The sequence below is a fragment of the Rhinoraja longicauda genome, chromosome 17, assembly GCF_053455715.1.
Source record: "Rhinoraja longicauda isolate Sanriku21f chromosome 17, sRhiLon1.1, whole genome shotgun sequence".
NCBI classification, from domain to species: Eukaryota; Metazoa; Chordata; class Chondrichthyes; order Rajiformes; family Arhynchobatidae; genus Rhinoraja; species Rhinoraja longicauda.
This window is the reverse complement of record NC_135969.1, coordinates 36,951,033-36,976,369: the sequence shown is the minus strand read 5'-3', so window position 1 is coordinate 36,976,369 and position 25,337 is coordinate 36,951,033. Positions and strand designations below refer to the sequence as shown.

At 44.7% G+C, this 25,337-nt stretch overlaps 1 protein-coding gene across 3 annotated transcripts in view; it reads right to left on the bottom strand.

Annotated features, from left to right (window-relative positions):
- Positions 1-25,337, bottom strand: part of LOC144601928 (FERM domain-containing protein 4B-like) — a 272,807-nt gene that overhangs the window by 30,981 nt on the left and 216,489 nt on the right. For all 3 annotated transcript variants that reach the window (XM_078414519.1, XM_078414517.1, XM_078414518.1), the window contains exons 11-14: positions 21,666-21,752; positions 7,653-7,729; positions 1,732-1,870; positions 620-761 (exon numbers count right to left, since the gene is read on the bottom strand). In XM_078414519.1, the coding sequence (XP_078270645.1) occupies positions 620-761; positions 1,732-1,870; positions 7,653-7,729; positions 21,666-21,752 (445 nt within the window). The remainder of the gene's footprint in view (positions 1-619; positions 762-1,731; positions 1,871-7,652; positions 7,730-21,665; positions 21,753-25,337) is intronic.

Here is a 25,337-nt window from a genome sequence, read left to right as displayed (position 1 = left end):
ACTTGAAACATCAACCATTCTCCCCTCTACCATCAGGCAAAAGGTATAGAAGTGTGAAAACGCACACCTCCAGATTCAGATACAGTTTCTTCCCGGCTGTTATCAGGCAACTGTATCATCCTACCACAACCAGAGAGCAGTTCTGAACTACTATCTACCTCATTGGTGACCCCCAGACTATCTTTGATCAGACTTTGCTGGCATTACCTTACACGAAGCGTTATTCCCTTACCATGTATCTATGCACTGTAAATGGCTCGATTGCAATCAGGTATTGTCTTTCCGCTGACTGGTTAGCGCGCAACAAAAGCTTTTTGCTGTACCTCGGGACATGTGACAATAAACTAAACTGAACAAAATCGTTCCCTCCACCGATGCCAAGCCTCTCCAGCAGTTTAAGTTTGTTGCTCCAGTTGCTAGTATTTGCAGTCTCTTGTGTCTCCAAAGGAAATTATGGAACTGGAACTATGTTACCCATCCAATAAATATAATACTGAACGATTAATTGTTGAAAACTTGGACGTGAGAGTAAGTATTGCTAGAAGATAGTTAGTGACTATCCTTTAACGTTGTAACACTTTTGATGGGATGTGGAAAACATGCACAGTAAATAGGTTACCTGAGGAAATTAGGCTGCCATTACTCGCTGTTATGACTGGATATTTTTTCTCCTCCTTTGTCTGTTTGGAAGCTTTGGGCATTCCAGTGTCAGTCAAGTCCATTGCAATATCGCTGAGACTTCTTGCCGATGGAATCTTTGCCTACAGAAATGGAAAGAAATTAATTTAAAAAATGTTACAGAAAGATCATAGTTTAGTTTCGAGATACAGCAGGGAAACAGGCCCTTCGGCACACCGAGTCTGCGCCGACCAGCGATCACCCGTACACTAATTCGATCCGACATGCTAGTCGCAACGTTCAGAGGCCAATTGATCTGCAAACCAGCACGTATTTGGAATGTGGGAGGAAACCGGAGCACCTGGGGAAAACCCACACGGTCACAGAGAGAACATACAAACTCCATATAAACAGCATCCTTAGTCATGTTCATAAGTTCAAGGAGCGGAATTACGCCATTCGGCCCATCATGTTTATTCCGCCATTCAATCATGGCTGATCTGTCTCTCCCTCTCAATCCCATTCTCCTGCCTTCTCCCCACAATCCGACACCCTTAATAAATCAAGAATCTGTCAATTTCCGTCTTAGAAATATCCATTGACTTGGCCTCCACAGCCGTCTGTGGCAATGAATTCCACAGATTCACCATCCTCTGACTAAAGAAATTCCTCCGCATCTCTTTTCTAAAGGAATGTCTTTTTATTCTGAGGCTACGCTCTCTGGTCCTGGACTCTCCCACTAGTGGAAACATCCTCTCCACATCCACTATGTCCAGGCCTTTCACCATTCGTTAAGTTTCAATGAGGTCCCCCCTCATCCTTCTAAACTCAGGATCGAACCCGGGTGGGTCTCTGGCACTGTAAGGCAGCAGCTCTACCGCTGTGCCACAGTGCTGCCTGTCCATAGTTGAGACCTATTCCTTTACTCCAGAGATGCTGCCTGATCCACTGAGTTACTCCAGCATTTTGTGTCTTAGTCTTCAGGTTTGAACCAGCATCTGCAGTTCCTCCACACACAGAGTTGAGACTGACTGCTAAAGATTACACATCTGATACATGTCCCAGTTTGCATATCAAAATGTAGCTTGTAATCCTTTCCGATCACCAACTTACTTTGCTCTGCTTTCTGTCCAGGTAGAACTGATGTTGGCTTATTGCCATCACCCAAATGGATTTTATCAATGAGGTACTTGCATACCAGGTATTTACCACCAGACTCGGCTGTCCAAACGTTCTTCTTGACAACGGCACTCTGTAAAAATAGGAATTATTGCCATTTGGATCAAAAGTAAAGATTTACAGTAAATGCACACTAAAAAAAAATCGCTAAGAACCTGCAGCTCACCTAAAGGAGATGTAACATCAAATTCGTTGAAAGGATTTTCTACTGCTGCCAAAGAGTACTATACTTGATAGCTTTTAAACTTCAATAAAGAATGACCAGTGAATTTATGGACGGAGAAACAAAAATGTAAACTAGAAACAGATGGGATGTTAGAACAGTCGGTGTTTCTGTCTGTCGGACCCAGTGACTCTAGACTTTAGAGATACAGGCCCTTCGGTCCACCGGGTCCGCACCGACCTGCGATCAGATTCAGTTTTGGTTTACTGTCACCTGTACCGAGGTACAGTACAAAAGTTTTGGTTGCTTGCTAACCCCGCACACCAGCACTATCCAACACACTGGGGACAATTTACAATTTTATTGAAGACAACTGACTTACAAACCCGCACGTCTTTGGCGTGTGGGAGGAAACCAGAGCACCCAGAGAAAGCCCACGCGGTTTAAGAGTTAATGCCTTTACTTTAGTTTAGAGATACCGCGTAGGTACAGGCCCTTAGGCCCACTGAGTCCATGCCGACCATCGATTACCCTTATGTTAGTTCCATGTTACCCCACTTTTGCATCTTACACACTAGCGGCAATTTACAGAGGCCAATTAACCTACAAACCCGCACGTCTTTGGGCTACGAAAGGAAACCGGAGCAACCAGAGAAAGCCCACGTGGTCACAGGGAGAATGTACAAACTCCATAAATCATCATTTAGTTTAGATTAGTTTAGAGATACAATGCGGAAATAGGCCCTTCGGCCCACCGATCCCATGCCGACCAACGATCACTCGTGCACTAATTCTATGTTATCCCAGTTTTACATCCTACACACTTGGGATAATTTACAGAAGCCAATTAACCAACAAACCTGCACGTCTTTGGAATGTGGGAGGAAGCCGAATGACCCAGAGAAAACCCTCATGTCACAGGGAGAATGTACTAAACTCCACACAAACAGCAGCCGAGGTCAGGATCGAACCTGGGTCTCTGGTGCTGTGAGGCAGCAGCTCTACCGCTGCTTCACTGTGTCGCCCTTTAATTAAACAGCAGTGACATTTTGGTGTTAATGGCAAGTTTTCAGTTGCTTTGGAAATGAAGCGTATTTATTTTTAAATTCTGTTGAGCTGGTGAATTTCTCTTCACACTATGTACAAGTACTCCTTGAACAGAAATGGTCAGTTAGCCTGAGGCGACAGGCCCCTCCCTAACAGCTCTGTCAATGTTATTTCAAGGACTAACTGGGAGAAAGAGTGCTTTCAAAAGTCTGGAGAAGAGCAAACGTTGCCTTAAGAATCAAGTCTTAAGCAGCTTTGTATTTGGTCTTAGAGGGGGAAAAACACCACCTGTGTTCCCTCTGTGGAACTTTAAAAAAAATCTTAAATCGGTTTTGTTTGTGAAATAGAGAAAGACGTAGGCTCAAGGTGAAGATTTAATAGGAATCCGAGGGGTCACACAAAGGGTGGTGGGTGTATGGAACAAGCTGTCAGAGGAGGTAGTTGAGGCTAGGACTATCCCATCGTTTAAGAAACAGTTGGACAGGTACATGGATAGGACAAGTTTGGAGGGATATGGACCAAACGCAGCAGGTGGGACTAGTGTGGCTGGGACTTGTTGGCCGGTGTAGGCAAGTTGGGCTGAAGGACCTGTTTCCACACATTATCGCTCTTAAACGCTATGACCTCACCTGCTTTCCACATTAATCAAAAATGAATGAAGGTTCATAAAGATATGATAGTGGCTTTTCAAAGGCTTTTAGATAGGCATGAAGAAGTGCAAGGAATAAAGGGATATGGATCATGTACAGACATGTGAGATCAGTTTAGCTCAGCATCGTGTTCGGAACATTGTGGGCCGAAGGGCCTGTTCGTGTGCTGTTCAATGTTCTATAAAGGTGGAATACTGCACATAAATTACAAACTTGCAGCTTATTCAGGCGATAGTTAACAGAGGAAAACAGTCTCTTGCAGTAGATTTCCTCCAAACCACACCATAAATAATGGACCAGCAAGTGACAGGCTTACAAGCCATAGATACCAGCACCTTTATAAATTACTCTGCAGCAAAACTCCTTTCCTCTCATCCATTGCCACAAGAATCTTAAGATTAATTGGTGCCAGTTACCAGAGAGTATTAATAACAACCAACATACGACCAACAAGATAATTTGACTTTGCTTCCCACATTGACTTTTCTGTCCTGGGCCTCCTCCATGGCCATAGTGAGGCCACATGTAGCTTACAACCCAGTGATATGAACGTTGAATTCTCTAATTTTAAGTAACTTCTATTTACTCTCCTCCCCTCCCCCCCCCCCCCTTGTCCCCTTTCTCCATCCTAGTCAACAATTGACCTACCAGACACACCCCTGCCTGAGGTCACCTGTTGCCGGCCCTGATTTGTCCTGGTATTTTAGACAATAGACAATAGAAAATAGGTGCAGGAGAAGGGCATTCGGCCCTTCGAGCCAGCACCGCCATTCAATGTGATCATGGCTGATCATTCTCAATCAGTACCCCGTTCCTGCCTTCTCCCCATACCCCCTGACTCCGCTATCCTTAAGAGCTCTATCTAGCTCTCTCTTGAATGTATTCAGAGAATTGGCCTCCACTGCCCTTTTGTCTCCTATAACTCTTCTCCCTCTCCCTCCCCCCCCCCATTTGCAGCCTGAAGCAGGGCCCCAACCTGAAACGTCACCTTTCTTTTACTCTTTAGAGACACACGTAACAATAGGCCCTTCAGCCCATCGAGTCCTTACTGACCAGCAATCACCCTGTACACTAACACTATCCCACACACTGGGGACAATTTTACCGAAGCCAATTAACCTACGAACCTGCACGTCTGTGGAGTGTGGGAGCACCCAGGGCAAACCCACGCAGGTCACGGGGAGAACGTACAAACACCGTGCAGACAGCAGCCGTGGTCAGGATCGAACCCGGGTCTCTGGCACCGCAAGGCAGCAGCTGTACCAGCACACTACCCAGCCGCCCCACTTGGTAGCGTTGGCTGCTCCTCCACGTACTTCAGTCCCGTAGATCGTGTCGGAGTAATTACGCTTCACTGAGATTTATTGGTTACTTCAGGAGTTCAGTTTGAACTGGACAGAAGCCAGTACATTTGTTTTGATACATTCCCCCAAAATAAATCTGGCGGTGAGGACAGAATGTGGATTTTTAAAAAACCCCTTGCAGCTGCTTGGCCAGTCGACAAACTGAGGCAGCAGAAAAAGTAAAATATAAAACACAAACTTTCTGCTGTTTACAGGATGTACGTACTGCTGACAACGCTGCTGTTTATTGTTCATCCCAATTGCCTCAAGGCTCAATCAGAGGGCAGTTAGGAGTCAAGTAGAAAACCTTAATTCAGTTCGTGTAGGAAGGAACTGCAGATGCTGTTTTAAACCCGAAGGTAGACACAAAAAGCTGGAGCAACTCAGTATCTCTGGAGAGAAAGAATGGGTGACGTTTCGGGTCGAGACCCTTCTTCAGACCTTAATTCAGTTCAGTAGGGTGGAATACAGCCACAAATTAGGTTTCTCTCCATTTTAGTTCCAAAGCAGTTGCTAGTGAGATTATTGTGTTCCACTGAGGGATTGCAGGTGCTGCACTTCCCTTAAAGTTCAAATCCAAAGTTTATTTTTTAGTTTAGTTTCGAGATACAGCGCAGAAACGAGCCCTTCGGCCCAGCGAGTCCACGCTGACCAGCGATCCCCGCACATTAACACGGTCCCACACACACACACAATTTAAAATTATTCCAAGCCAATTAGCCTGCAAACCTGTACGTCTTCAGAGTGTGGGAGGAAACTGGAGATTCCGGAGAAAATCCACGTCATACACAGTCCAGTCTAAGCAAGGGGTCCCAACCCGAAACATCACCCATCCCTTTTCTTCAGAGATGCTACCTGACCCGCTGAGTTACTCCAGCACTTTGTGGATATTTCAGCATTCAAGGGATATGGGGAAAAAGCCGGAACGGGGTACTGATTTTGGATGATCAGCCATGATCATATTGAATGGCGGTGCTGGCTCGAAGGGTCGACTCCTGCACCTATTTTCTATGTTTCTATGTATCTATCTTCATTATTTACCAGCGTCTGCAGTTCCTTTCCACACACTAGATTAGTTAAGGATAATATTAGGACATGAGTGAACCAAATGGGTTCTTCCGATGAGAGAGTTGTCTCATGGTCACCATCAGAATTGGGTTTGTGTCTCCAGAATGATAGTCCAGGTCCCTTGATAACTTCACCACAATGAATCTACTAATATACTACGTGAGAGGTCACAGCAGCGGGCTGACAAAGCTACGTGCTTGGTTGAGATCGTTCATACGTTATAGGAGCAGAATTAGGCCATTCGGCCCATCAAGTCTACTCTGCCATTCAATCATGGCTAATCTATCTCTCCCTCCTAACCCCATTCTCCTGCCTTCTCCCCATAACCTCAGACACCTGTACTGATCAAAATCTGTCAATCTCCGGCGTAAACACATCAAGAACATAGAGGTGGGGGAACCGCCATGAGGGGAGGGGGGGGGAGGGAAGAACAAAGGAAGACCTGGCATACCTTGGGTATGCAAAACAAAGAATATCACTGTTGCTTGTGACATGTGACAATAAAGTATTCATCTGTCTGAAGTTCATACATTCAGAATGTCTTTGGTCAGAGGGTGGGGAAGAGAGCGGATGCAACTCTAGTGACCAGGACACAGGCAGATGAAGTGCAACCATCAATCTGTACAGTGTTTGGCCTTCTTGGAGGTAAATCAGAGGACTGGGGTGATCAGTGGGGGGGCTGGAGAAAGCTAAACCTAAAAGAAATGCTACAACGCTAATTACAGGGAGGAAGAGAGGCAAAAGATTCCAGCCGTGATTGAATGGTGGAATAGACTCGATGGGCTGAATTGCCTAGAACACTGAAGAAGTCTGGTCTACCCCAACAGCTGCTGATGACATTCTACCGCTGCACCATAGAGAGCATCCTAACACATGGCATCCCTGTGTGGTATCTCAGCTGCACGGAGGCAGAGAGGAAAGCTCTTCAGCGGATAGTCCATAGAGCTCAGAGGACTATCGGAACACAGCTACCAGCCTTGGAGGGCATCTACAACACACGATGCCTCAGAAAAGCCACCAGCATCCACAAAGACTCTTCACACCCCTGCAACAGTCTGTTCGAACTTCTACCATCGGGCAGATGTTACAAGGCCTTCTACGCCCGCACCTCCAGACTCAGGAACAACTTCATCCCCAGGGCCATAGCTGCTATGAACCGGTCCTGCTGAGCTGGATGGTCACATCGCACAGTGATCCGACAGATCTACTTGCACTTTATTCTGTTTTTAAACTGTTACAATTTGTTTCATTGGGTGTTTAAATTAATACTGACTAGCTAAGTAAATTATTGCATCGAATGGGAGGCACATTCCCAATCTCGTTGTACCCCTGCACAATGACAATAAAGATATATTGTATTGTATTGTAATAATCATTCGAGATAAAATTAATGCTGGGAAGTTTTGAAAGACTGCGTTAAAAAAAAACATCCATTTGCAATGGCTTTAGCAATGCATGTTAGATTCCGTAAAAACATTTACAACAAAATCTACAATACAATATGGGAACAGTTTAATGAATGTGACTCGTGCAGAAGCTAAAGGGTTACTTTACATTTCGATAGCAAACGAGGAAGTAGTTTACCTGCGAGGATCGTGAACTTCAACCGCAAACTTCTTTTCGCGAAAGTATAAATTTTCAAGCTGTTTCCACTGGAAAATCTACAAAAAGACACAAAAGAAAAGACTGGGCATAATGTGCAAAGCCTACATTTTGCTCCTGCATTGGCACAAGGCAGTCTGCAGGGTTAGGGGGAAAAATGATACAGCTTTTAAATAATTGAATGGCTGGAAGTCTTAAAACAGAACTAACCTTATCACAACTCTCCATTCAATAAATTGTCTGTGTTGCTATAGAGTGTGTACAATAACTTCCTTGTATCAATTACCACAACCTTCCTCTCTAAAACGCTCCATTGTCAACGCACCCCGCAGTTGTCTAGTTACCATTCAATTCACCGCCGGGAAGCTCACTGTCTACTTCACAGTCATCTGGAGAGATAACCACCTTTACAAACTCCTCCATGGACTATTGCAAACATGCAGAGGCCCCTCTGGAAGGGAAAAAAGTCACTGGCAACTATTTCAAATGTTACATTTTTTAAAAGCCTTCACTTTCTAACACAGACAGCCGTTCCTAATTGAAAACACCACCCAAGACACAAAAAGAACATGTTCTGATTTGCATCCGCGGATCAAACTTGCCAGTTGCTAAAGGGCAACGTTTAACACATTTTCATACGTACAGCTCCGCTTTTCACAAAGCTCCCAATGACGGCTGCTCCTGTGAACTTCCTCGTGTGACATCTTTGACCTGGCGTCCAGCTTTAAGTTTGAAGCGTTTGTGTTTCGACTCCTCCCACTAGCTCTTCATACCAACGCTGTTATTAATAAAGTTCCCTCCCTAAATCCACCCACTCCCATCCATCTGCTACGGGAACGTGTGTGTGTGTGTGTGTGTGTGGGGGGGGGGTAAAGGAATTCAACCGAGATTTTAAGCTTCTTCCCCAAGCACACAAGTTTCAAGAGACGCCTGCTATTTCACTCACAACACAGAACATCATTGACACGGCAAAGGATTGGCCGACTACTCCCAGCTCACTTGCAAATTCCTTCCCTTGTCGAACGCTTGCATTCAAAAAATTCTTCCTTGAGGCACTATCAAGGAGGTGTCACTTGAAGTCAGCTGTCTGCAACCAAGCCTCACACCAAACTGGTTTTACAGGATCTTCAGTGGTACACCAGTTTAATTATTACTTTCTTTGTAGCTAAGTAAATATGCTTCTGGTTCTCTGCTAAAAGTGCTGAAAGCTAAGAAAGGTTTCATTGATACTGGAAATTAGACTGTCGTGAATATTTTTTGCATGTGTGTTTCTTGCAATACTGGCTCTTTAACACTCATTCCGAATTGCTTAATATCAACCTGCCTGTCCCTGCCTCCTTCACCTGTGTTCACCTGTCACTTGCGGAAATAAGGAACTGCAGGTGCTGGTTTACAAGATTACAAGAAAAGACACACAGACACATTACAAACAAAGACACACAGTGCTGGTGTAGCTCAGCAGGTCAGGCAGCTTCTCAGGAGAACGTGGATAGGTGACATTTCGTGCTGTGACCCTTCTTGGGTTCCAACTGGAAACTTTGTCCATCCCTGTTCTCCTGAGATGCTGCCTGAGCCGCTGAGCTACTCCAGCACTCAATGCCTTCGCTTGATCTATCACTTGGCAGGCTTTGTCCCACCTCCAAGTCAGACGCAGAATGCTGGAGTAACTCAGCGGCTCAGGCAGCATCTCTGGAGAGAAGGAACAGGTGACCTTTCAGGTCCAGACCCTTGTGCAAACTCACCCCGACCCCTACCAGCTTTCTCCCCCCTACTACAATCAGTCTGAAGAAGTGTCCCAAACCAAAACCTATCCACGTTCTCCAGAGATGCTGCCTGACCCGCTAAATTACTCCAGCATTTAGTATATATTTTTTTGTAAACCAGCATCTGCAATCCCTTGACGTTTCCTAACAGTGAGTAGCCTGCTGGACCATTTCAGAGTCAAACAGGTCGTGGGCCTGGGAGTCACATATAGTCCAGACTGGACCAGGTCAACGGGTTTCCTCTCTTGGAGCAGAGGGGTTTTCTCAAAATCCCATGGTTTTGTACCACCTTAAAAAAAATCCGGATTATTAATCTAAATTTAAATTCCACAGCTGTCACGATGGGAACTGGAACTCTTCTCACTTTCATTAATGCAGATCAGGGTAAATTAACCATTTGGGTCATTGCTACTTCAATATCAATGAAAACAATCGAATATTTGGTATTCCCGTTAGAAGTAAGTAGCTTCACAGCTTTGTATTCGAACCTTAAAGAAATGTGCAGTTAACACACTCCTGTTACATTTTAGTGCATTCCTTTCATCTGGCCAACCATCTAATCTTCACAGAAACATATTTGTCTAAAAAAGAAATCCCTATTTTCCTAAAATGGAAATCTATTCTCAACCGGCGGTACAGGGAGATAAGGAACTGCAGACAAAATGTGTAGGAAGGAACTGCAGATGCTGGTTTAGACACAAAATGCTGGAGTAACTCAGCGGGACAGGCAGCATCTCTGGAGCGAAGGAATTGGTGACATTTTGGGTCGAGAGCCTTCTTCAGACCGAGTTTGGGGAGAGGGAGATACAGAGATAAGAAAGGGACGGGTGTGAAAAAGAGACAAAGGGGATGAAGTTCAAGGAACATGTACAATAGATCATTGTAAGCTCGGAGAAGGTAAAAACAGAGCAAACAGAGATAAAATGTAATCAGGGACAGTCAGACTGGTCATTGAACTGGGAAAGGGGGAAGTTTGGAGGGAGAGGGAAAGCAAGGAACTGCAGATGCAGGTTAACAAAAAAAAGACGCAAAGTGCTGGAGTAACTCAGTGGGTCAGGCAAAATCTCTGGGGAACATGGATAGTGAGCTTTCTTGCTGGGACCCTTCCACAGACTTACACTGACCATCTTTCCAAATCTAAGTCTGCTTGGTTATGGAAAACTTTGGCTAATTTAGAATTTTAATGTAAAATTAATATTGATTATTTCATTCCTATTATCTAGTTAAAAAATATATATTAAAATGACCCTTAAATATCAAAAGCAATTTTATCAAATGAGACTAAATACAAGGCCCAAGGAACTGCAGACGCCAAAATCTTGAGCAAAATACAAAGTGTTGGAAGAACTCAGCAGGTCAGGCAAAATGTGCGATGGAAGGGACAGATAACGTTTTGGGATTATTCTTCAGATTGATTAAAACTAACTACAGGTTCAGGGCTGTGAGACATTGATTTTTCGATTTGTAGAGAGGTCATGTTTATTACTTAATATACAGAGGCAATTAAGAAAGTTAATGTTCAATTAAGAAAGTGGTTTGTGTTTAGAATCAAAGAGTTATGTAAGTATTAAGTTATACAGTTTCAGATTGCATTGTTAAAATAATGATATGTAAAATGAAACTGACATAATATTCAATGGAATGATGTTTAGATGAATAAACCTAATTGAGATGCACAGACACAGAGGTTTATTGTAATTTAGGGAGGCATGGTGATGCAGCGGTAGGGTTGCTGCCTAACAGCGCCAGAGCCCCGGGTTCGATCCTGACCACGGGCGCTGTCTGTACGGAGTTTGTACGTTTTCCCTGTGACCTGCGTGGGTTTTCTCCGGGATCTTTGGAGTGTGTTCCCTCCCACACTCCAAAGACGTACAGGTCTGTCGGTAAATTAGCTTGGTATAAATGTAAATTTTCCCTACTGTGTGTAGGATAGTGTAAGTGTGTGGGGATTGTTGGTCGGCAAGGACTCGGCGGGCCGAAGGGCCTGGTTCCGCGCTGTATCGCTAAACTAAAATACGAAGCAATCCTTCTTGCATGTAAATACAAAGCTGGAGGGATATACCAGTGAAAGCTCTTCTAACCAAAACATGTTGAAAGAAACAAAATCAAGTATTTAAGTGAAAGCTGTGAACAGTTAGTTTCTCTACACCGTGACATGCTCCCACTGAATAACTCTTACGCATGCAACCTATAAGCAGCCAATGAGTCAGTGCCATGATAACTATCCCCATGAATTTTGACCTCAATCACGGCTAGCTCCCAACAAAGATAAGCGACCTGCAAAACCAGTATGAAACTGGATTTCAGAGGTGGGCGTGGGTCTGTAAGTTGGAAGTAAAAATCATTAACATGCCTGAGTGTCGGTGAATATGGCCACTTGACCAGAATTTGTGTTTGAAGGAGGAATTTTAGAACAGATGTCCTCTCAATCATTCACTAACACAGTCATAATATAACAAATATTAACCTTTAATATGGGCATACAATTTTACACTGTCTAGTTTTTTTTTAGTTTTTAGAGATACAGCGCGGGAACAGGCTCTTCGGCCCACCGAGACTGCACCGACCAGCGATCCTTGCACACTTACACTATCCTACACACACCAGGGACAATTTACCCAGCCGATTAACCTATAAACCTGTACGTCTTTGGAGTGTGGGACGAAACCAAAGATCTCAGAGAAAACCCACGCAGGTCACGGGGAGAACGTACAAACTCCGTACAGACAGCATCCGCAGTCGGGATCTGACATGGGTCTCCGGCGCTGTAAGGCAGTAGTTCAACCACTGCGCCACCGTGTCGCCCTTTCAGACCCACAGAGTTACTCCAGAATTTTGTGTCTATCTTCAGCGGGCCAAACAGCGTCTCTGGAGAAAAGGAACAGGTGACGTTTCGGGTGGGAAGCCTTCTTCAGACGGTTGCTGATCATCGAATGCAACACAGTGTTCATGACCATCATATTAGCTTAGCGAGTTTGCAGGAAAAATGTTCCCAATGTTGGGGGAGTCCAAAACCAGAGGTCACAGTTTAAGAATAAGGGGTAGGCCATTTTAGGACTGAGATGAGGAAAAAAAAATTCACCCAGAGAGTTGTAAATCTGTGGAATTCTCTGCCACAGAAGGCAGTGGAGGCCACTTCACTGGACATTTTCAAGAGAGAGTTAGAGCCTTCTTAGGGCTAACGAAACCAAGGGATATGGGGGGTAAAAGCAGGAACGGGTTACTGATTTTGGATGATCAGCCATGATCATATTGATGGCGGTGCAGGCTCGAAGGGCCAAATGGCCTACTCCTGCACCTATTTTCTATATTTCTATGTTTGTGCATTTTCGCCTTTTGTTTTTTTTCCTGTGACAGTGGAGGGCAGGCACAGTTTAACCTGCGGGCAATGCCTTTCTACCCTGCATTTTGCACTGCCTACTTTCTTTGGTCTATGTTGCCACTCTCTTACTGCTCCCATTCACTGACCAGATGACCATCCCTTCTCGGTCACACCAGATTTGATCTGCTGGAGACACACGTCCCTCACTGCAGCTTAACACACTTCCCACCCAGCCTGTCCTAACCTGCAGTTCCTGATTTGATTTTTTCAGTCTCCAGCATCTCCAGTTTAAAAAAAAATGTTTATACAAATATCCCACATTAACTAAAAGGAATGATATCCAGGATCCATTCAAATCTTGGGAGGGAACAAAGAAATGAAATGCATTGAACGTTGATAACATGCTCGGCACATTTTACAAGGATCTATGTCCATGACCTAATTATCAAAGAAAGATGCAAAGTGCTGGCGTAAACAAAGCAGGTCGGGCAGCATCTCTGGAGAAGGGTCTCGACCCGAAACATCACCCATCCCTTCTCTCCAGAGATGCTGCCTGTCCCGCTGAGTTACTCCAACAATTTGCGTCTATCTTCGGTGTAAACCATCATCTGCAGTTCCATCCTGCACAAGTGTCTTTAGAAGTCTGAAGAAGGGTCTCATTCCAAAACGTCACCGATCCCTGTTCGTAGTCGTATGTTTTGTTCTCCAGATTTGCTGCCTGACCCGCTGAGGTACTCCGGCACTTTGTATCTTTTTTTGTAAACCAGTACCTCCAGTTTCTTGTGTCTCTACTTAATAATCAACGATCATTTATTAACAATTTGCATTGGAATAATCATATAATTTTTTTCTAGCTGTACCAGTTGACATTCTTTTCCTTTAAACGTTAGTATTTTCTATTTTCCAAAATGAGAATTGATACATGTACCTATTAAAGAATGCAATAAAAGTGTTCCCAAACTCAAATGCAAAGGGAACTCTTAAACAGCATTTAAATGATGTTCAAGTTTAGTGCTACCTTCATTATGCTTTCATAATAGAATAAACAACAGAGTTTAATACAAGTTCAATCGTAAATGGAATGATAAATTCTACAGATAAACACACTTTAAAAGATTTCTCGTGGTTCTAATTTGGTTAGAACAATTTAAATTCCTACACTATAAAAAATAAACTTTGTATGAAACTGTCTCCATATAATTATTGTATCATTTTTCAAAGCTTTAATCGGAGATTCACCATATAATCACTGACTTTTAAAGTTGTTAAAGTATATTATTGATGATATGTAATATGATAAATATGCCAAATGTTACCTCCAAGGTTTTTAATTGTTACAAAGAACGGTGTTTTGATAGGACATAAAGGCTGCTTGGAATGAACCGTCACTTGTGTGGCTGCGTCCTTGTAGAGGGGGTGGAAAGAGGCACGGGGGTGGAAATGAATGCAAGTTTTCAAGAACAGCTATATAATTAAGAAAAAAATAAATCAAAATAATCAAAGGTCCATTACTGACAGCATCTGTGTCTCTGTAGGAAAAAAAACTAAGTCGAGACCAGGTGCTTCCCTGCAGGGGAGGGAAGAAAACCAGAGGGCCAAGAGAGAAACTGTTGTTGTTGCCTTCAGTCAATGCATCACAACCCCAAACACTGAATGACGTCCTCACGGGGCAACCTCCTGCAGCTCAACTCCTGTTCTCTAACAACCTGAGCTGCTGGAGATTTGTATGACCATCTTACTGATTACACGTATAGAGCTGGCAAGATAGGGCAGCACGGTGGCACAGCAGGTAGAGTTGCTGCCTTACAGCACCAGAGACCCGGGTTTGATCCTGACCACGGGAGCTGACTGTACGGAGCTTGTACGTTCTCTCCGTGACCCCATGGGGTTTCTTTGGGTGCTCCGGTTTCCTCCCACACACCCAAATAGGTAACGGGCTTGTAGGTTAATTGGTTTTGGTAAAATTGTAAATTGTCCCTAGTGCGTGTAGGATAGTGTTAGTGTGCGGGGATCGCTGGTCGGTGCGGACTCAGTGGGCAGAAGGGGCCGTTTCGGCGCTGTATCTCTAAACTAAACAACCGCAAGCACTGAATGACATTTTCGCAAGCAAACCTACTGTAGCTCTCAACTCCTGTCTTCTAATAGTCTGAGCTGCTGGAGATCAAGATGCCGCTCTTACTGGTACACTTAGAGCATTGGCAAGATGAATGAAGGTATGTGGACCAAGGAGTATTGGTACCGACGCTCCCCGACTCGTGCAACAGGTGACTTGAGTAAACTCGCACTTACAGAAACAAATTTGTACTCAGTCCCTAGTGCGATCAAGGCAGTTTGTAATTTCCACCACACTGTACGATCACGCAGATTTACATTGGACACAAGCCGGCAATGGCGGTGCTGCCTACCCAGAAGGCCGAGCGCCGCAGAAAGTGCCCTGGGACGCAGCTGGATGCCGCTGAGACACTTCATAAGGGGATGGCGATTCCAACTTACATAAAATCTGACTTAGTCAAGGGTTCACGGAACGTAGCCCTGAGGTAAGTCGGGGAGTACCTGTACAGAGCAATTTCTGCACATTAATGAGGCTTTCTCCCCCCCCCCCCCCACCCCCATCCATTCAATGGTGCAGATCTTACTCCCTTAGACCAATTTTAGCTTAGTTCAGTTTATTATTGTCACGTGAACCGAGATTCAGTGCAAAGCTTTTTGCTGTGTGCTCTCCAGGCGGCGACAATACTATACATGATTACAATCAGGCCGTCCACAGTGTGCAGACACATGACAAAGGGAATAACGTTTATCATCATATCATATATCTACAGCCGGAAACAGGCCTTTTCGGCCCTCCAAGTCCGTGCCGCCCAGTGATCCCCGTACATTAACACTATCCTACACCCACTAGGGACAATTTTTACATTTACCCAGCCAATTAACCTTAGTCCAAGATAAAGTCCGATTAAAGATAGTTTGAGGGTCTCCAATGAGGTAGATGGGAAGGTGAGGACCACTCTCTAGTTGGTGATAGGATGGTTCAGTTGCCTGATAACAGCTGGGAAGAAACTGTCCCTGAATCTGGAGGTGTGCGTTTTCACACTTCTGCACCTCTTTCCCGATGGGTGAGGGGGAGAAGAGGGAGTGGCCGGGATGAGACTGGTCCTTGATTATGTACTAAACGTGCTAAAAATATCCTTGGCGTGAACACGTTCAGTGTACTCTCCCACATAACCTTCAAACAAGTCTCCTGAATATTTTCTAATCATCATTATTCTTCCTGATACAAGTGTAAAGCTTAAGTTAAGGACATCCGATGTTTCCAAAACCAGACTGTATCAGGAGTTTGGGCAGGCCATTGCTCCACTGGCATTTTATATAATGCCTGGTGGGATCCTGGATTAAAACCAGCAAAAAAAACCTTACAGATGGCTGTTCAATTGTATCTGCTCACAGAATTTGCAACCGAGGCACTCCAATGCAAATATGAAAACAGTGGGACAGCTGATCTGTTAGATGCCAAAACAATTTTAATCTATCTGTACAAAGCAAGAACATTGAAACATCCTCCCCTCTGGCGTTTAGAAGGATGAGGGGGGGCCTCATTGAAACTTACTCGGATAGTGAGAGGCCTGGATAGAGTGAATGTGGAGAGAGAGGGTGTTTCCACTAATGGGAGAATCTAGGACTAGAGGACGTACCTTTAGAAAGGAGAGAAGGAATTTCTTTGGTCTGAGGGTGGTGAATGTGTGGAATTCGTTGCCACAGATGGCTTTGGAGGATATTTTTAAGGCGGAGAAGACTAGATTCTTGATTAGTACGGGTGTCAGGGGTTATGGGGAGGAGGCAGGAGAATGGGGTTGAGAGGGAAAGAGAGATCAGCCATGATTGAATGGCAGAGTAACTTGATGGGCCGAATGGCCTAATTCTGAGTCTAGAGCTTATGAACATGAAAATATTAAGCACCATCAACATGATGCCTGAATTTGGGACAAGATAGGACTATTCTTAAATGCTGGCAGGCTATTAACTGTACTGCTTCAAAGCTAATTCAATCTTGCATTATTCTCACATCCACACTTTCCAATGTCACTGAATAAAGATCAGAACGTGGAACTCTCTCAACATCTCCTCTCCGTGGTCCAGGGACTAGGGACAACCATTGTCCCTCTGCATGGACACAAAGTGCTGGAGGAACTCAGAGGGACAGGCAGCATCTCTGGAGAGAAGGAATGGGTGACGTTTCAGGTGGAGACCCCTTTTTCAGGTTCAGACATCCCAATGGAAACCATGAGTGGAACTGCATACCACAAATGCATTTGTCCACAGCACGACCATTTTAATATGGAGAGAGATCTAAAACACCAAATATAGTCGGCTCAGAGACACAAGAGACTGAAGGAGCTGGAATCGTGAGCAGAACCCAGGTCTCTGGCGCTGTGAGGCAGTAACTCTACCACTGACTGTACCATCGCAAGTCGCAATGATTTTATGACTCTAAGAACACAGACAAATCACCAAGAAGCAACAGACTTGCATATTAATGAACAAAATGTGAAGGATGCTGGTTTACATTGGAGATAGACACAAAATGCTGGAGTGACTTCAAGTAAATAACTAAGTAACAAAGTTCAAGTCTCTAATTTCAAGTAACCCTTGCTTTCTCCCCATCTCCGTCCCTCCCCCCACCTTAATTCTCTGACTAGTTTCACTGTCCTTTTGAATAATTTTCTGATTGTATGCCCCCTTGTCACCTAACTGTGAACCATTCTCCATTCCCTTATCTGCTTCGATCTGTCATTTTCACACCTTACCCTTCCATTTCACGTCTGCCTCTGCCTTAACTCCGTCTGCAGAAAGGTCTCGACCCTGAAACGTCACCCATTCCTTCTCTCCAGACATGTTGCCTGTCCAGCATTTTGTGTCGATTTTGCATATTAATGAAACCATCCTGAAACGTGGCTTTCCATTTATAAAGTAAAAAACAATGTATGGCGAATAAACTACTTTTTTCAAACTGCAACAACTGTGCTGCAACTTTAATTGAAAGACATCAAAAACGATAGCCGCCATAAAAGCCACTGCTTAATTATCAGCACTCTAGGGTGGAGGGAACACTTTGAAGACAGTGCTGGCTGACACATCTGAGTTGCAGTAAAGTCACTCACTTGCAAGGGAAATAATCATCTCACAAGCAGCATTTATGGAGAACCTGATCCCACAGTCTGCTTCAAGTCAACTATTTTGTGAAATGAAGCCACTGATATTCCATAACAAATTCCCATGCAAGGTTAAAAAAATGTCAAACCACTTTTATTTGTTCCAAGCCTTAATGATAGAGGGAAAATAGTTGGCAAGGGGTAATGTGGCAGAAAATATAGTGGGGTTTTCAATCCCACCTCAACGACTGGAATTTGCGTTACAGATCTTTATTCCAAAGGTGCATGCTGGCAGGTGATCACAAAATACACGCTTATATTTCGTTAGTAGTTTAAATCTGCAATTTTATGATTGGGTTACTGACTTAGCTTTAAGTTGAAATGCAGGGACATTGATTTGATAATGCATTGATGGCATCTAGCAACCTCCACGACATGCTGCCTCAGCATGCCAGGGACCCGGGTTCGATCCTGACCTCAGGGTGCTGTCTGTGTGGAGTTTGCACTTTCTCCCTGTGATGGTGTAGGCTTCCTCCAGGTGCTCCGGTTTCCTCCCACATCTCAAAGACGTGCGGGTTTGTAGGTTAATTGGCCTTATGTAAAATGCGGGAGGAAACCACAGCATCTGGAGAAACCCCACGCAGGGAGAACGTGCAAACTCCACACAGACAGGATGAAACCTGGGTCTCTGGCGCTATGAGGCAGTAACTCTACTGCAGTAGCTCTACTGCTGAAAACAGAAAAAAAACCAGCAACACCTACTACAACAATAGTTGCATTTATCAAAATAGAAGTTTCTGTTTTTTCAATCACTATTTCTCAATGGGTAGCATATTCCTCACTTTTGGACAGCACGGTGGCGCAGCGGTAGAGTTACTGCCTTACAGCGCCAAAGACCCGGGTTCAATCCTGTCTAAGGGGGTCTGTTCGGAGTTTGGACGTTCTCCCCGTGACTTATGTGGGTTTTCTCCAGGTGCGCTGGTTTCCTCACACACTCCTAAGACGTACAGGTTTGTAGGTTAATTAGCTTGGCCAATTTGGTAAATTGGCTCTAATTTGTGTAGGATAGTGTTAGTGTACGGGGATCGCTGGTTGGTGCGGACTTGGTGGACTGAAGGGCCTGTTTCCTCGCTGTATCGTTTACAGAAACAGCGCAGAAACAGGCCCTTCAGCCCACTAGGTCCACACTGGCCAGCGATCCCCGTACACTAACGCTAGCCTACACACTAGGAACAATTTACAATTATATTATGCCAATTAACCTACAAACCTGAAGATAGACACAGTGTTGGAGTAACACAGCGGGACAGGCAGCATCTCTGGATGGAAGGAATGAATGGGTGAGGTCACTCCAGCATTTTGTGTCTATCTTCGGTTTAAACCAGCATCTGCAGTTCCTTCCTACAACCTACAAACCTGTGCGTCATTGGAGTGTGGGAAGAAACTAGAGAAAGCCCACGTGGTTACAGGGAGAATGCGCAAATTCTGTAGAGACAAGCAGCCGTAGTCAGGATCGAACCCGGGTTCCTGGCGCTGTAAGGGCAGCAACTCCACCACTGCGTCAATGTGCCGCCATTGCACTGAACGCACTCTCCTTTCAGAAGCTGCATCCTCAATTACATCTCCGCGATGAAGACTGCTCAGAGCCATTGGAGTCTTGCCTTGTTTGCTTTATGCACCCAGACAAACGAAGATGAATGGAACTCCTTAATGAAGGAATTTACAAGTTCGATGCCTGGATTGTCACGGCAACCAGTTCTTTACTCTCCAAATCCTCAAGCACAGTCCCAGTTATTTTAATCAGGACAAACATTATGAAAGCTGCCTAGTGTTTCAGCCGAGCTAGTAGATTTCCATAATTAAATTCATGCTGATCTTTTGATCTGGGAACAAAGTACTTTTAACATTGGTACACGGTACACCCCATACCTCAGCAGTCCTTCAATGCGCTCTTAGGAAACAAGCAGTATATAATATAACTGGCAACAAATCGCCTCACTGCGAATGAAAATGCTGATGGAAATGCCAAAGATGCATCTGAGGTGGGGGAAAATTGTGATAGGGGCTAACCTGAACGGGAGGCAATGATTTAAGTCTTTAGTTTAGTTTAGAGATACATCGTGGAAACAGGCCCTTCAGCCCACGCCGACCAGCGATCTCCGCACAAACTGATGCTATCCTACACACACACTAATGGACAATTTACAGTTTTACCAAACCAATTAACCTACAAACCTGTACATCTTTGGAGTGTGGGAGGAAACCGGAGGAAAGAGACGAGAGGCAGGACAAAACCTGGCGAAGTATACAGCACAGAAATGGGCTCAGTGGCTCACCATGTCCATGCCCATCTTTTTGCCTGTTGATAGGAATCCCATTTGACTGCATTAAGATCAAATCCTCAAGTTGGAGTCAAAATAAAGATAACACAAGTCCCATGCAACTTTTCTTTAATACCAAAGTCGAATGGTGCAACTTAACACCAAAGTAGACTGGTGTAACTTGTACCAAAGTAGGTTGGTCATAACTAGTACTAAAGTAGATTGGTGTAACTTGTACCAAAGTAGGTTGGTCATAACTAGTACTAAAGTAGATTGGTGTAACTAGTACCAAAGTAGATTGGTAATAACTAATACCAAAGTAGATTGATATCACCAAAGTAGTTTGATGTAACTAGTACCAAAGTAGATTGGTGTAACTAGTACCAGAATAGATTGTTACAACCAATATCAAAGTAGATTGGTATAACGAGTACCAAAGTCATTGGTATAACTAGTACCAAATTAGATTGGCTCAACTAGTACCAAAGTAGATTGGTATTGGCATTCACATTGGAGCAGGTTGCCTGAACAAATGTGCTGCGGTGTGCATGGCCCTTGCCCTCCGCAAACCTGGTATGCGTGTAGGACTGTGAGGTGCACGTGACATCAGGCTGCACTGTGCAACCATTTCATTTACCACAGATAAAGAGGCCACACAGTTGCACACAGGCGAGTGGCTTCTGCACATGTGCCTGGAGTACTGTGTGCCAAACTCACCAAAGTGCACAGCAGAGTTCCAGATAAAATTAATCTGTGTACAAAACAAAATAGTTGCCCCACACAAAAATAATCTCTAGCCCAAGAATCTTTAAAGTTTAAATAGCACAATGCTCTGATTTAAAATAGGAATGACTGCCAGGACTGGGAACAATGGTTCATTTTCTCCTTCCTGACCCTGAGCTTCTGAGGCCCACAAATGGACTGGATTTAAAAGGAAATTCTTCTTTGCAGGGATGCATAAATATTACATCATGAAATGTTTTCACAACAGAAGAGCACATTATGGGTGTTTGACTGTAAAACAGTAAACTGGAGAACAATGTCCCGTTAAAACTCATTTCAAGAGCATAGGGCTGTTATTTAAACAAAGAACCAGTTACCACTGGACTGTGCCTCTGGTTGAGGTTTATTGTTGTCACATGCATCGAGGTACAGTGAAAAGCTTGCTATCCAAACAGATCAATTGCACCATACGTCGGTGAGTTAAATCAAGTCAAACTCAAGTACTTGATTGAATATTGATATTATTGTCATACTGTGTGTGACAATGAAATCAAACTCAAGTACAATAGATAAGAGCAAAGGGATAGATACAGATTACAAAATACAGTTCTCAGCATTGTAGCGCATTAGTACCATGGACACAGTCCAATGTCTTTAAAGGGATAGAGGTGCAAAATAGTTTCACAATGTTTCAGGATAAAATAGCTGCCTCTTACCTTTCTGGGTTTCACTTTATCATGAAAGTCGTATTGCCCAATTCCTTTGCAACCAACTCCAAGCCACCAGGGAATCCCTTGTTTATCCTAAAAAATACATACAAAGCAAAGATGCTTAAGCTGTGAAATATGGTTTTACATGGACCTCTGAATGCTTTTCTACTTCAAGAACCAACAACGGATTCTGCTCAATGATACCCAACATTACAAGCAGATGCAGTCACAAGGAACTGCAGATGCTGGTACAGAAAAAGACACAAAGTGCAGGAGTAACTCAGTGGATCAAGCAGCATCTATGGAGAATATGTATCGGTGGCGTTTTGCGTTGGGAACATTCTTCAGGCTGGTTGCAGTGGGGGTGGGGGGAGAGAAAGCTAGAAGAGGGGTTCGAGCGGGACAAAGCTTGTATAGTGATAGGTGGACACAAGTGCAGTGGGTTTTGATGAGTAGATGCTTGGACGGACGCAGCGATGCACAATTACACATAACCTTACATATCGCCATTATGACTGGGAGATTCAAGGAAACAGCTTTTACTTTATGTCTAAAAAGGACACAGAGTGCTGGAGTAACTCAGCAGGTTAGGCAGCGTCCCTGGAGAAGGCCATTTAGAACGGAGATGAGGAAAAAACTTTTCAGTCAGAGAGTTGTGAATCTGTGGAATTCTCTGCCTCAGATGGCAGTGGAGGCCAATTCCCTGAATGCGTTCAAGAGAGAGCTAGATAGAGCTCTTACGGATAGCGGAGTCAGGGGGTATGGGGAGAAGGCAGGAACGGGGTACTGATTGAGAATGATCAGCCATGATCACATTGAATGGCGGTGCTGGCTCGAAGGACTGAATGGCCTACTCCTGCATCTATTGTCTATAGAACATGGAAAGGTGTTGTTAAGGGCCGGGACCCTTCTTCAGACATAGTAGGTGGGGAGAGGGGGGTGGGGAGAGAAGCAGTGAGGGAGACGATTGTCAGTGATCTTGGAGCTAATACACAAAGTATTCCTGATTAAAGGATCTTGCTTGAGCTGAGCGAAGGGATCATAACGCTGCCTCTAGACCATTTCACACCTTTCCTGGAAAAGGACTGACACATACCTGAACTGGGGAGCCAATCTATTATCAACCCCACTGCTACTGTTATCTACCATCTTGATTAAAACATTTAAAAAAAATGAAAATGAAAGTATGAACTGTCCTGTGTCATTTTATAGTGACATATTACAGAGTACGAAACAGGTTACTTACTACTGGATCTGTGCTGCCAGCGAGTGATGTATTTTGTATATACATGCAAACTCGGGCCAGACTTCAATGTCAATGCAAATGCATCAAAACCTCCAATACACTTTGTTCTTGTACTTGCTGGAGTTTAGAAGGATGAGGGGGGGGACCTCATTAAAACTTACCGAATTGTGGCATGCCTGGATAGAGTGGATGCAGAGAGGATGTTTTCACTACAATACAATACAATACAATACAATATATCTTTATTGTCATTGTACCCAGGGGTACAACGAGATTGGGAATGCGCCTCCCATACGATGCAATAATTTAAGTAATTTAGACAACAGCAACCCAACGAAACGAAACAATTGTAACAGTTTTAGACAGGGTAAAGTGCAAGTTGATCTATGCGTTGTGGCCATCCGGCTCAGCAGGACCAGTTCATAGCAGCTATGGCCCTGGGGATGAAGCTGTTCCTGAGTCTGGAGGTGCGGGCGTAGAAGGCCTTGTATCGTCTGCCCGATGGAAGGAGTTCGAACAGACTGTTGCAGGGGTGTGAAGAGTCTTTGTGGATGCTGGTGGCCTTTCTGAGGCATCGTGTGTTGTAGATGCCCTCCAAGTCTGGTAGCTGTGTTCCGATGGCCCTCTGAGCTCTATGGACTACCCGCTGTAGAGCTTTCCTTTCTGCCTCCGTGCAGCTGAGGTACCACACAGGGATGCCATGCGTTAGGATGCTCTCTATGGTGCAGCGGTAGAAGGTCGTCAGCAGCTGTTGGGGCAGACCAGACTTTTTCAGTGTTCTTAAGTAGAACAGTCTTTGTTGTGCCTTCTTGACCAGCGCAGCAGTGTTATTGGACCATGTTAGGTCCTCCGAAATGTGAGTGCCCAGAAACTTGAAGCTGGATACTCTCTCCACACTGTCCCCGTTGATAGAGATCGAGGCATATTCCCCGTTATGTGACCTACGGAAGTTGATGATCAGCTCCTTGGTCTTGGTGGTATTTAGGGACAGTTTGTTATCCGAGCACCAGTCCGCCAGGTTCTGCACCTCCGCTCTATAGTTTGTTTCATCCCCGTTGGTGATAAGCCCGATCACCGTTGTGTCGTCTGCAAACTTGACAATGGTGTTGGTGTCGAATGCAGGAACACAGTCGTGTGTGAAGAGGGAGTAGAGCATGGGGCTCAGAACACAGCCCTGTGGTGTGCCGGTACTCAGGGTGATAGTGGAGGACAGGTGCGGGCCCATTCTCACTGCCTGCGGTCGTTCCAGTGGGAGTGGGAGAGTCTAGGACCAGAGGTCATAGCCTCAGAGTAAATGGATGTACCTTTAGAAAGTTGATGAGGAGGAATTTATTTCGTCAGATGGCGGTGGAATTCATTGCCACAGAAGGCTGCGAAGGCCAAATCATTGGGTATTTATAAGGCCGCGATTGACAGATTCTTGATTAGTACGGGTGTCAGAGGTTACTGGGAGAAGGCAGGAGAATGGGGTTGTAAGGAAAAGATAGATCAGCCACAATTGAACCACGATTGTAGACTTGATGGGCTGAATGGACGTATTCTGCTCCAAGAACTTATGAACTTCTTAGTCTCCCTTCGGTCCACCGAGTCCGCGCCGACCAGCGATCCCCACACACTAGCACTATTCTACACACTAGGGACAAGCTACAATTCTTACCAAAGTCAATTAACCTACAAACGTAGGCGATCGGCGATCGCTTCGCTTAACACATGCGCTCGGTCCGCGTTGGACAAACTGGTCTCCCGGTGGCTGAGCACTTCAACTCCCCCTCCCATTCTCAGTCTGACCTTTCTGTCATGGGCCTCCTCCAGTGCCATAGTGAGGCCCACCGGAAATTGGAGGAACAGCACCTCATATTTCGCCTGGGCAGCTTGCAGCCCAGTGGTATGAACATCGACTTCTCGCACTTTAGATAGTACCTCTGACCCTCTCTTCCCCTCCCCCTTTCCCAGATCTCCCTCTATCTTCCTGCCTCCACCTATATCCTTCCCTTGTCCCGCCCCCCTGACACCAGTCTGAAGAAGGGTCTCGACCCGAAACGTTACCCAATCCTTCTCTCCTGAGATGCTGCCTGACCTGCTGAGTTACTCCAGCATTTTGTGAATAAATACCTTCGATTTGTACCAGCATCTGCAGTTATTGTCTTATACAAACGTAGCTACGTCTTTGGAATGTGGAAGGAAACCAGAGCTCCCGGAGAAAACCCACAGGGGAGAAAGTACAAACTCCATAATGACAGCACCCATGGTCAGAATCGAACCCGGGTCTCTGGCACCTGTAAGGCAGCAACTCTACCGCTGCGCCACCGTGCCGCGCCCGAGGATCATTATTGTTCATTAACAATAACAGAATTGAGTATGAGCATTAACATGCGGGTGATTTATAGCACCCATTTAGCAACAGGGACTAGAGATGATTATCTTCACGTACT